We start from the raw sequence: 13,491 nt of genomic DNA, 5'->3' as shown, positions 1-13,491 counted from the left end.
TAAACTCGAAGCTGATGTCTTAATATTTGATCTGCTGTGATCATGACCTGTTAACCTTTAGCTTTAATGGCTCTATATAATTCTCCTTAAAAGTACTCTACTGTGGGGCTGATTGATGATAAAATACCCTTTGTGTAAGCAGCCCTTTAGGATGTGTGTTGTTTCTAGCAGATACTGATCTCCTCTATTTGTTATCTTCTGTTTGAGGGAGACTTTGGTTTCTGATGTAATGTGGGCTGTGCACAGATAATACGCTCAGGATCTTGATTAGAAGCTGCAGAACATACGGTGCTTGTAAAGGCAAAAGCTCATTTCATGGGGTGGTTCCCATAAAGGTACATTTTAGATTGTACCAAGATGACTGCATTGCCCACGGTGACCTCACAGCCTCTGGTGGTAGGGAACAGTCAAAAGCCCATCCTAAGAAATGCAGTGTATGGGTATTAAAGGTGCTTATGAGAACTACTTCACTTAAAGATTCCTAAAATACACATATAAAATCACATTCTTCAATGCAGACTCTCAGTTTCAGTAGTTTAGGGACGAAAGTTTTGACTCTGGTACACGCAGCACTGAAGACAGGAATAAGCTGTGCTGCTGCCTTTGCAAGTGCTGGGCTGCATCCAGGTGTTTGGGCAAAATGCTTTAGTTATTAAATAGAAGTAAACATTGAATCTGCTGATTTGAGACCAGAGGAGGCCATGGAGCTGCTGCGAGGGCTGGAGCAGCTCTGCTCTGGAGCCAGGCTGAGAGAGCTGGGCTGGGGCAGCCTGGAGAAGAGAAGGCTCCTGAAGGGGAGACCTGAGAGCAGCTCCAGTGCCTAAAGGGGCTGCAGGGAACCTGGAGAGGGGCTTGGGACAAGGGCCTGTAGGGCCAGGCCAAGGGGAATGGCTTGAACCTGCCCGAGGGGAGACTGAGCTGAGCTCTTAGGCAGAAGCTCTTCCCTGTGAGGGTGCTGAGGCGCTGGCACAGGGTGCCCAGAGAAGCTGTGGCTGCCCCATCCCTGGCAGTGCTCAAGGCCAGGTTGGACACAGGGGCTTGGAGCAAGCTGCTCCAGTGGAAGGGGTCCCTGCCCATGGCAGGGGTTGGAGCTGGAGGAGCTTTAAGGTCCCTTCAACCCAAACCAGGCTGGGATTCTGTGACAATATTTGCAAGGGCTGTAGTGACCTCTGATGCTGTAACTGACTGAAGCCTTTGGTGCATGGGTGAAGCTTGTTGAAAGACAAAGCATCCCTTACATTCTTTGAGCCTTGTTCCAGTGTGACGGTAAAGCGAGCCTGCAGATGTCTTCTGTGTATGAAGAGATTTGTGCATATTCAGTCACAAAATAGAAATCAAAAGACAACTCCTTTCTTTAAAAGATTGCTCCTATTCAGAAATGAGCTAAGCAAATGGAAATAGTTGACTGCAGAGGAATAGTGTGGGGTCTCGTGTTATGTGGTGATATAAGGAAGTCCTTTACTGTAAGGCTGGTGAAGCACTGGCACGGGTTACCCAAAGTGATAAATGCCCCATCCCTGGCAGTGTTCAAGGCCAGGTAGGACAGAGCCTTGGGTGCCATGGTTTAGTGTGAGATGTCCCTGCCCATGGCAGGGGGTTGGAACTGTATGATCTTATGGTCCTTTCCAACCTAAACCATTCTAAACTTCACTTCATGAGAGGAATGTTGCACCGCTGGAGGAGTCATAAAGCATCTCTTAATAACCTAAAATACTTCAGAAAATGTAATCCATTAGCTCAATTTTGACATCAGTCTTTAAAAGGCTGAGTGACTGGAGCTGCAGAGGATTCCCAAGTTCATTCCATGAAGGGGGTTCCCAGGAGAAGTCAGGGAGGCAGGCTTTATAAGTCTTCCCCTTCTGAGAACAGGAGTCTGTGGCTTTGACATATTTAAGCATCTGAATTATTTCACCTTAAATGCTTTTGTTTTCCTTGTTTTCTTTCCCATCAGGTTTCCTTTATATCCAAAAGGAGGGGAGAAGCTTCAGTTTGAATACGGAGTGTATCTTCTCAACAAAAACATAGCACAGGTGGGTACACTGAGCTTTCCTTCTTCTCTTACCTACTGCGTGCTTAGTGTCAGTGTGTCATGAATGTGCATCCGCTGTCTTGTGATGCTCTTCTGTGTGGTGAGCATCTGTGAATTAGTGGAGATGTTCTTCAAACCCTTGTCTTCACTTACCTTACACCTCTGTGATTGAGACTTTCTTCTGTGGTGCTTAGGGAAGGGCTCACCAGCTGATAATGAACCTTTTCCTTTGCAAACAGTACGTGCTGAGTCCATAGGCACTGGTTTGAATGTTGTCTGTGTTTTCTGTTACTTGTATTCCGGCATGTTTGAGGATCCGTATGTGTCATTCTCATTGCTGTGCCTTTAATTTGCTCTACTACTAACGTAACTAGTATTCTACCCCTGTACTTAGGATCAGACTTTCCAGATTATGTTTAAGTCTTGCGAATGTGTGCTTTTATGGTAAAAGAACATAAGAAATCCTCTAATCCTCCTTCCTTCTTTCCTCTTCATGTGCTTTGAAAATCATCCTTTACTTTGACAAATGCTTGAGAGTTTATAAACTTGTATTTGAGAGCTGGCCTGGTTCAGCCTGGAGAAGGCTCCTGAAGGGGAGACCTTAGAGCAGCTCCAGTGCCTAAAGGGGCTGCAGGAAAGCTGGAGAGGGGCTTGGGCCAAGGGCCTGTAGGGCCAGGCCAAGGGGAATGGCTTGAACCTGCCCGAGGGGAGACTGAGCTGAGCTCTTAGGCAGAAGCTCTTCCCTGTGAGGGTGCTGAGGCGCTGGCACAGGGTGCCCAGAGTAGCTGCTCTTTCTGCGTCTGAGCCTATTCTCTGTCCAGCTCACCTAAAAGTATTGAATGGAACTGGTGGAAAGCCTAAACCCAGCTGGAGCCCAGCTTCTTTAGCACTCCCATTTACAGCAGTGAGCCATTGTTCAACTACACCCAAAGAGTACTTGCTAGCTCTGGATTCATTCATACTTCATCAATATCCCATTTCCCCAGCTTGCTTGCAAGCATGTTACACCGTGAAGTGCCAAGAGATGTATTTATATTCCAACAGAAATACTGACATTTCAGCCTCTAACCTGTTTGTAAGGCTTGAAATAAGATTGCTCTGACAGTTTTATTCATGAAATATCGTTTTTGTGCTTAGTTTCTAGTTGGTTTTCCACTTCTCTTTTCCACCGGTCTTTTTTCCCCCCTATTCCCTACCCAAAATTGAAATCAAGCTTCTGGGTCTCTTTGTGGTGGTTGTTTTTGAAGCTTGGATTGCATTTGCCGTTTTCCAGACTTCTGGTATCATGCCCATGCTTAGTGTATTTTGGAAGATAACCTCCAATGGCTCTGAAATGACTTAAAGGCTAAAATACTATAAGATGAAGTTAATCAAGTCCTGCTAATCTTGGAAATTCACTTAACCAGGCTGTTAATATAACTTAGACTGAGCCTCTTTGTTCCTGGTATTAATAATGGCAGACAGCTGTTCACACTTGAAGACTAGTGAGAAACAGGGATTAAATACTCTTTCCTTCAAAGGCTTTGATAGCTTTCTCTCTCCATTACTATCAAATCAATTCTTTCCTCAATCTCTCCTTAAGTAAATACATTAGTTCATTCCGCCACTTGAGTCGTGATGCTGCTCCCTTTGCTTTTCAGCCTTTCATGGTTTGGTTGCTATTCTGGAGCTTGCTGTACCATTGTGTGATGCAAGTGCTTTGTGCTTCTTCCTTGACTGAGATGAGGAACTCTTAGGATCATAGATTTGGGTTGAAGGGACCTTAAAGCTTATCCAGCTCCAACCCGTGCCACGGGCAGGGACCCCTTCCACTGGAGCAGCTTGCTCCAAGCCCCTGTGTCCAACCTGGCCTTGAGCACTGCCAGGGATGGGGCAGCCACAGCTTCTCTGGGCACCCTGTGCCAGCGCCTCAGCACCCTCACAGGGAAGAGCTTCTGCCTTATCTCCAACTTGAACTTCCCCTGTTTCAGTTTGTCCTATTCCCACAGGACTCCGAGCAGTTGAACACGTGCTCACTCACCCGTGGTGCTTTCCAAGTCCTTCCAGTTGGTTTCTGACTTCCCTGGCACGCCTTTAAACTCATAAAAGTAAATTAAGACTTTTAAGTATGTCTTTGTATTAAAAGTTTCCAAATTTACATGGGGTCACTGGTGCTGGTAGAAGCTGGAGTAGTCCTTGGCCGGGCTTTGAAGTGGTTTGTGCAACACCAGTGGTTCACATGTTAATGCTTGAGATTTTATGCTGTTGAATAGAAAAACATCATAAAAGTAAATCAGGATTTTAGGGGGGGCTTCTACGATGTTATTTAATCAGGGAAGCGTTGCTGAAGTCCACATAAACTGTTGTAGTCACCTTTGTTTTGATATCTGTGGGTAAATAGTGCAGCTTTTTGTAGTTCTGCCAAGGGGAAATGCCATTGTGAGAGCAGAACAGGTAAATAACATTGAGAAATACATCAGAAACTTCTGTACTTAGGGGTCACTTGATCTAAAAACCTGAGATTGAACCCTTCGTGTGTTCCTTTGGAGGCTGGAGCTTGGTTTGAGTGGCTTTTAGAAGATCTTCAGGGTGCTTTGAGAGAAGCTTCTAGATCTACTCCATCCCTGGCAGTGTTCAAGGCCAGGTTGGACACAGGGGCTTGGAGCAAGCTGCTCCAGTGGAAGGGGTCCCTGCCCATGGCAGGGGTTGGAGCTGGATGAGCTTTAAGGACCCTTCCAACACAAACCAGTCTGGGATTCTGTGATTCTGTATGCTTAGTTCATATGAATGTGTGAAACTAAATTTGGATGGAGAATGAGCAACAGCCTCTTTCTTACCTCTAGACCATTACAACCTGTGAGAGAGTACTTTTAAGGCCCCAAGGTGTTGGCCTTAATTCATAGCACGAGTCCTACAACTTATTTTGTTGAGAATCATGTGGATTAGTTGCTCAATTCCCTCTGGGTGCTGTGGGAAGGTTGGAGGTTGCATAGGAGGAACAGTGCTGGCTCTAATGGAGCACTGAGAAGAGCTTGGGTCTCCATCACCTCCTTCAACTCATTCATCAAGTCTTGATGGCTCTGTGTGAGATACAAAGAGCCCAGAGAAACCTTAAATACTTGAAAGGGTTCATAAAATCTTCCCTGCTTCCCAGATCCCTATATTTCTGTTTTCCTTTCCAATTACCTGGAATTCTGGCTGCAAGGATTAAAATGAGCAAGGAAGAAGTGAGACTGGCTTCATAGAAATTCAAATCACTGCAGTAAAAGCTCTTCTAGGGATACGCTGGTGCTGTTTTGTAAACCAGCAGGATAACAACGATGTAAACCACGTCTTGCACTCGGGAGAATCCAGCTGGAATAAAAAGCAGCTCAGTGCTAGCTTGGTAGAGCATTTCTGTAGAGAAACTTGCTTTGCTGTTACATTCCGAAGTCTGAACAATGTGTGTTAATTCCGAGAGTTCATAATCACTTCCATCTGTATGGGAGCACAAATTGCTTCAATCCCCATAGTTTCTACTTGTAAAATGGAATCCCTCCCGACGTTCACAGAGCAGCTTTTCGAGTTGGATAACGTTAGGTAAGACCTTAAATTTCCAGTTATGATTTCAGCCCTTTGACTCTAATGAACATACAAAACGTGTTGGCTTTTATAAGGGGGTATTAGTGACTTCTGTCTCATAACATCAACAACAAAAATCACTGTCATTCCAGAGTGCTGTCAAAGGTGAAGCACCAAACAGTTGCTAAAAATGGGAGTGAATGACTCTGCTCTCCAAAGCCTTAGGCACTGGGAGATGATTCAATAGGTAGCTGGCCCCACAAACCCTGCAGCTGCGAGGTTATGGATGCGTGTGGAGTACCTGAGGAAGATGAGGCTTTAGTAGGAGGATGAGATGATCTCTTGGATTGGTTTTCACAGCAGGGGAGTTGAGATTCGTGGTGAAAACCTCGTTACAGTGAGTGAATATTAGGGACTCACTGAAGGTTGTGAGGGGGTTTTTGTGGGTGAGAAGCAAGCACACAGCATGGGCAAGCTGCACCTCTGAAACGGTTCTTACGGCTTTAAACATATGTATGTGGCACGCAGCTCAGCTAGAGCATGGACATGGAATCATGGAATGGTTTGGGTTGGAAGGGACCTTAAAGCTCATCCAGCTCCAACCCCTGCCATGGGCAGGGACCCCTTCCACTGGAGCAGCTTGCTCCAAGCCCCTGTGTCCAGCCTGGCCTTGAGCACTGCCAGGGATGGGGCAGCCACAGCTTCTCTGGGCACCCTGTGCCAGCGCCTCAGCACCCTCACAGGGAAGAGCTTCTGCCTAAGAGCTCAGCTCAGTCTCCCCTCGGGCAGGTTCAAGCCATTCCCCTTGGCCTGGCCCTACAGGCCCTTGGCCCAAGCCCCTCTCCAGGTTCCCTGCAGCCCCTTTAGGCACTGGAGCTGCTCTCAGGTCTCCCCTTCAGGAGCCTTCTCTTGTCCAGGCTGCCCCAGCCCAGCTCTCTCAGCCTGGCTCCAGAGCAGAGCTGCTCCAGCCCTCGCAGCAGCTCCATGGCCTCCTCTGGCCTCGCTCCAGCAGCTCCACATCCCTCTTGTGCTGCTGCCCCAGAGCTGGATCAGGGCTGCAGGGGGGGTCTCCCCATTGCACAGCAGAGGGGCAGGATCCCCTCCCTGAGCTGCTGCTCACCCTCTGGGGGTGCAGCCCAGCACACAGGAGGGGTTTCTGGCCCACCTTAGAGTGTTGGGGGGACGAGGGTTCATGGGCTTTAAATTTCAGGCCTGTAGAAACGAGAAGCTTTGTTGCTGCATTGTTGGTTGTTTTGCTGTCTCTTACCTTCACTCTCGGAGTCTTGATTGCTTGGGCCTGACTTAAGCGTGTGTTCTTCTTTACCTATGAAGAGATTTGGTTTTAGTGACAGCCCTTCTTGAACTGGGTCCTTAGTGAACACACAGGGTCTCACTAGCAGAGAATATCTGGCCTGAACTTGTGTATAAGATGATATTACATGATTTTTATCCCTGTATTAATCATTATTTGTAACCCATGCATATGTGATATATAGCCATTGAAGAGAGCATGACCATCTTATTCATGAAACTTCCAATTCCTTTGGGTATTGTAGAAGCTCTTTCCGGCATGCTATTTGACAGGTACTATTCCTCATCCAGTTGCAGGATTGCTTGGAGAGGGATGTTACTGTGTTACAGCTGTAGAGCTTGTTACTTCTCGTCCCAATCAGAAGGGGTTTTACTGCAGCTATTTTCTTGCATGGGACAATCATCTTATTTGCAACTCTGAGGATCAGATGATTTAGAATCATAGAATGGTTTGGGTTGGAAAGGACCTCAAGATCATCCAGTTCCAACCCCCCTGCCATGGGCAGGGACACCTCACACTAAACCATCCCACACAAGGCTCGGTCCAACCTGGCCTTGAACACTGCCAGGGATGGAGCACTCACAACCTCCCTGGGCAACCCATTCCAGTGCCTCAGCACCCTCACAGTAAAGAACTTCCTCCTTAGATCCAATCTAAACTTCCCCTGTTTCAGTTTGAACCCGTTACCCCTTGTCCTGTCACTACAATCCCTGATGAAGAGTCCCTCCCCAGCACCCTTGTAGCCCCCTTCAAGACATTGGAAGCTGCTCTGAGGTCTCCACGCAGCTTCTCTTCTCCAGGCTGAACAGCCCCAACTTCCTCCGCCTATTTTCATACTGGAGGTGCTCCAGCCCCTGCTCATCCTCGTGGCTTCCTCTGGACTTGTTCCAGCAGTTCCATGTCCTTTTTATGTTGAGGACACCAGAACTGCACACAGTGCTCCAGGTGAGGTCTCACAAGAGCAGAGCAGAGGGGCAGGATCACCTCCTTCGCCCTGCTGGTCACGCTCCTTTTGATGCAGCCCAGGATACGGTTGCTTTCTGGGCTGCGAGCGCACACTGCAGCCGGCTCATGTTCATTTTCTCATCGACCAGCACCCCCAAGTCCTTCTCTCAGGGCTGCTCTGAATCTGAATCTGAATTCTGAATCTGAATTTGATTTCCTAGAGCCAAGCTTAAGCAGTGAATGCGTCTTATCCCAGTTCATCACTGGTGTTTGTCAAGGAGGCTCTGCAGTGGTGGCATTCAGAGCAGACCTTCCCGGGCATCACTGCAGGAGTTAAGGGTGGTTTCCCTTGTTCATGCTGAATGTGTGCTCACAGTAACCTCACAAGGCAGAGCTTCTCTTGATTTGTTTTGTCAGACAGCTATTGAGTGATGTCAGGCTGATGCTCCCACTCTCATTGGCATGATTTGCTCAGCCCTGGCCAAAGCATAGCTCTGCTTTCATCTGACAGTCATTAGCAACAGATGAACTTTACTGTTTGACATGAAAAACATCACTCCAGGCATCTTCTGTCAGCTCCCCCAGGGATGTTTGTTTTCACATGGCTGTGATACAGATCCAAGTAACTAACTTGTGTTTAGCCTTCCCTTTACGTGTCCGCAGTCGCTGTGTCCACATGGTGGCAGGCGACATTTATGTGCTCTATGCAACCTGTTGGAGATGTTGATCAACCAGTGCTGATCCCCTGGGAATGATGCTTTTGGGTTCAGTTGCTTGTCTGATGCACGAGGTAAGTGACATTCACAGCAGCACAGGAGAAAAGCAGAGTGATAGGACAAGGGGTAACAGGTTAAAACTGAAACGGGGGAAGTTTAGATTGGATATAAGAAGGAAGTTCTTTTCTGTTAGGGTGGTGAGGCACTGGAATGGGTTGCCCAAGGAAGCTGTGAATGCTCCATCCCTGGCAGTGTTCAATGTCAGGTTGGGCATGGTTTAGTGTGAGGTGTCCCTGCCCATGGCAAGGGGGGGTTGGAACTGGATGATCTTAAGGTCCTTTCCAGCCCAAACCATTTCATGATTCTAAAGTACTTCCGGATGTGTTTGGGTTGCAGTCATACTGATACCTTTAATAGAATGAAAGCTGAATGCTTATGTACTAGCACCATACGTAAGGAACTGAGCTGCAGTTCAGCTCCTCAACATGAAATGAGGCAAGATGTTCAGTTTCTGGCTCTGCTAAGGTATCAAACATGCAAGAATATCAACTTTACCCTCGGAACGGTTCAACTTTTCCATGGGAAGCTGAACAGCAGAAACGTTAGGGCTCCACATTTGTTTTGGCAATAAACACCACGGAGCAGAAGTGTCTTTAAGCGTTCTGTGGGTATCGGTGCAGAGGCAGTGCTTATGACCCTCTGAGTGCAGGATCCTGTGACTTGCACACTACATCTTTTTACGAGGCCCCTAAACTCCCATCGTAAAACGTACAGTTCAGAAAGAATGCACTGTCTGAATCTGTGGCCAATTTAACTGCATGGGGAAAAAAGTGTTCTTGAAAGAGCGCAGGTTGAAGCCAGAGCCGAGTCCCCATCTTGTAAAGTGCCAAGCATTCATTTTAATGGTAAGAGGAAGGGACTGCACCTGAAAAACCACAGAATACCTTCTCCAGCTGCGTAGAGCCAAAAGCTATTAGGAGAGGTTTCATTCCTGAAAGTCTCCTAGGGTAGCGATGGGCTGATACTTGGCCAGGTCATTTAGAACTGGGGAATTTACATATGGTTTATTGCAAACTTGTTGGAAGCTTTTCCTTTTTTTTTCCTTTCCTATCACCCATGCCAAGATAAAATAGGTTGAAATGAGACTGGATTAGCTGTAACAACAGTCACCCTTTCATTCAGATGAAAGCCTGTCTGTCCTTGCTCATAGGCAACCTGTGCTGATCACCAAAAGGCCAGGGTGAACTTTATCTGTGGATGAGGAGGTTCTTGGCTTTTCCAAGCTGTGCTTTCACCTGCAGCTTGAGCCTGGGCCATGCTTGTACAGAGAATCAGGGAATGGTTTGGGTTGGAAAGGACCTAAAGATCATCCAGTTCCAACCCCCCCTTGCCATGGGCAGGGACACCTCACACTAAACCGTGGCACCCAAGGCTCTGCCTAACCTGGCATTGAGCATTGCCAGAGATGGAGCACTCACAACTTCCCTGGGCAACCCATTCCAGTGCCTCAGCACCCTAACAGCAAAGAACTTCCTCCTTATATCTAACCTGAACTTCTCCTGTTTCAGTTTGAACCCATCACCCCTTGTCCTATCACTGCAGTCCCTGATGAAGAGCCCCTCTCCAGCATCCTTGTAGCCCCCTTCAGACACTGGAAGCTGCTCTGAGGTCTCCACGCAGCTTCTCTGCTCCAGGCTCAACAGCCCCAATGTTCTCAGCCTGTCTTCATATAGGAGCTGCTCCAGCCCCTGATCATCCTCGTGGCCTCCTCTGGAGCAGATACAGGAGATCTGGCATCACCAGCCATGCCTAGAGCCCCTTCTCCATAAGGATTTTGGGGAACCACCCCTTGCAGGCATGCTCTGTGTGTTAGATCACTTGTGTACCGCATGGCTGTCATCATCTCTCTGCATTAGCTCTTCAGCCTAAGCTATTTAAAGAACAACTGAGTATGTGTTTAAAATAGACCCCAAATCCAGTAATCAAAAGGAAAAATGGATTCCTGATACAGTAAAGCTGACATAAACACGTGTGATTTGCCAACTTCAACTGCTTTGTAGTATATATAAGCACTGCAATTTGAAATTGGAAGAGATAGGGGAGGGGGAATTCTGTTACCAAGCCATGGCACACAGTGTTAGTGTAGGGATAAGATGTAGTGTGTAATTGTTCCTAATGAGTTGAGTGTGTGCTTTGGAGGCAAAGCTTGATTTTCAGATACAAACTGTTAACACCTGTGGAACTCCTGGATCTCATTTGGGAGCCTGTCTCTTCCTCCAGGAGCCTTCTCACTTCCTGCCATGTTGCCATCTCTTAATGGGGGGGAAATTGATGTGAAAATGCGTATCTTTGGCTTTAATGCATCAAAATGACATGAGCAAATGCCAAACTGTGGCTTTGGGGGTTTATTTTTGGTGGTTTTTTTTTTGCTATGCTTCTGTTGTTTTCGCTTCTCCATCCTTTGTTCTTCTGTGTTATAGTTTAATATGTGCATTTTGTGCTCCATGAAGCAGGGTTTCTCTCACCCCGCTATGCGTCGGATTTGGCACATCAGGGCACAAACCCTGCTTTGAAGGCTTTGGGTATGACAGCTACTTAATCATCTATAAATGCCTTTCAGGGTTATTATATGCTGTGGTTGGAGTTTAGAGCGAGTTGTTCTCCAGCAAAAGTAATCAGTCTTCCATATGTGAAAAAACCTGGAGAGGGACTTTGGACACGGGCCTGTAAGGACAGGACAAGGGGAATGCATCCTGGGCTGCATCAAAAAGAGTGTGACCAGCAGGTCGAAGGAGATGATCTTGTCCCTCTGCTCTGCTCTTGTGAGACCTCACCTGGAGCATTGTGTGCAGTTCTGGTGTCCTCAACATAAAAAGGACATGGAACTGCTGGAACAAGTCCAGAGGAGGCCACGAGGATGAGCAGGGGACTGGAGCACCTCCCGTATGGAGCCAGGCTGAGGAAGTTGGGGCTGTTCAGCCTGGAGAAGAGAAGCTGCGTGGAGACCTCAGAGCAACTTCCAGTGTCTGAAGGGGGCCTATAGGGATGCTGGGGAGGGACTCTTCATCAGGGACTGCAGTGACAGGACAAGGGGTAACGGGTTCAAACTTAAACAGGGGAAGTTTAGATTGGATCTAAGGAGGAAGTTCTTTACTGTAAGGGTGATGAGGCACTGGAATGGGTTGCCCAAGGAAGCTGTGAGTGCTCCATCCCTGGCAGTGTTCAAGGCCAGGTTGGATGAAGCCTTGTGTGGGATGGTTTAGTGTGAGGTGTCCCTGCCCATGGCAGGGGGGTTGGAACTAGATGATCTTGAGGTCCTTTCCAACCCTAACTATTCTGTGATTCTATGGATGGCTTTAACCTGCCAGAGGGGAGATAGAGATGGGATCTGAGGCAGAAGTTGTTCCCTGTGAGGGTGCTGAGGCACTGGCACAGGGTGCCCAGAGAAGCTGTGGCTGCCCCATCCCTGATCTCTCACCATAGCAGAGGGGACAGTCCCATCCCTCAGCCTTCTTTGGGACTGCTCTCCACCTACCTGTGCACTTCTGATTGTCCTTTTGCTGTATGTAAGTGAAAATCACACTTCAGGTGTTGTAAAATTAGCCGTGGGGTGCTAAATGCTTAAAGGAAACATCACATTAAAGGAGGAGGTACAAAAGGTTACTTGATTCCTGCCTTTTGCACATCTGACCCTTGGTTCTGTGCCTGATGTAATGAGTTTCTTTAATACCAAAGCTCAGGATGGATGAGCTCATAGGAAGTATCTGTGCCCGTGATTATAATCCAACAAACATCACTCTGTGATACCGAGCTGCTTCAAGACGTTCTGCCCTGAACCTGGAAAGCTTGTGCTGTACAGTTTCATCTCATCAAGCCATAATGCAGCAAGACTGGAGCTGAACAGCAAACATGGTTTTAGTTATATGAGAGGGGAAGCTTTTCTCAGGCCAGTAACTGCTCTGTCTCCTAAATTGCCTTAAATGTCCTTTTTCTATGTGAGAGGCACCTTCATGGGCAAAGGGGCCCGTGGAGGTTGTTCTTAGAACCTCACTAACCCCTGTATGGTTTAGTCTCTGGTGATGCTTTCCCTTGTCCTTACTGGGAGACCAGCCTCAGTGAAGCTGATGTTTGAGACCTCTCCAGAGGGATATTGTATTTACTCTCAGGAAGGGTTTCACAAATACAAGCAAGAGAGTCCTGGAGGAAACAGAGCTTTTGGCTCATCTCAGTGTTCAGTTCTGCAGCGTGTTCTGCATGTACTCAAACACGTACTCCTATTTCCTTTATCGTCCTGTGGTCTATCTCCAATAAACACTAGTGCTGTGAAACCAGAACCCCGTATTAAACTGTGCCTATTATCACATTTCGGCTTTAATAATTAGAAGAAAACTACTTCATTAACCTTTGGCAGAATATTACGAGTTGCTGAGCATGAGAATCCAGGCTGCTGGTGGGTTTGAGTAGTGCTCAGGCTTTGTGTGTTGGTGGATGTGAAGGGAAAAAGCAGCTTAATAGAAGTCAGAGGGAAATGGAAAGAGGTAGAAGGGAATGAGATCTGTTATCAGCGGAGAATGTAGTTCCCCTGGTCACTGCTGAAACATTCCCATGCTTAGATTTCATGCGTGAATTCCCCCTGCCTTTCAGATGGAAGTGAGTTGGAATTCTCCAGGATGAGAGGAGAGGAAAGGGGTGGGAAGAACCGGTGATGAGAAGTTACCAGATGGATTTGATGCAGTGCGAACTGAATCAGAGCTCCATCCTGACCTATTGCATGCAAACACTTAGCCATGGTGTAGACTGGCATTTCCGAACAGTACTATTGACTGCCTTGGACCAGTGACTTTGCAGCATCTCAGCTGTTTGTTATCACTGCTAAAAATCAAAGTAAGAGGAAAAATATCTTACTTTTAATAGCCTCTACCTTGTAAATGGGAGGAAAATCAAGCTAG

At 47.2% G+C, this 13,491-nt stretch overlaps 1 protein-coding gene across 4 annotated transcripts in view; it reads left to right on the top strand.

The window, feature by feature from the left end:
- Positions 1-13,491, top strand: part of UVRAG (UV radiation resistance associated) — a 92,332-nt gene that overhangs the window by 57,797 nt on the left and 21,044 nt on the right. For 3 of the 4 annotated variants that reach the window (XR_010612510.1, XM_065678911.1, XM_065678913.1), the window contains exon 13: positions 1,952-2,030. Coding sequence is in view for 3 of the 4 variants with exons in the window: in XM_065678911.1 (XP_065534983.1) it covers positions 1,952-2,030 (79 nt within the window). In the remaining variant the exon portion in view is untranslated. Of the gene's footprint in view, positions 1-1,951; positions 2,031-4,017; positions 4,102-13,491 lie in introns of those variants that run through there. The other variant, XM_065678914.1, reaches the window with a different exon arrangement.

This window comes from Lathamus discolor, chromosome 4 (assembly GCF_037157495.1).
Source record: "Lathamus discolor isolate bLatDis1 chromosome 4, bLatDis1.hap1, whole genome shotgun sequence".
NCBI classification, from domain to species: domain Eukaryota; kingdom Metazoa; phylum Chordata; class Aves; order Psittaciformes; family Psittacidae; genus Lathamus; species Lathamus discolor.
This window is presented reverse-complemented; position numbering and strand designations above follow the sequence as displayed.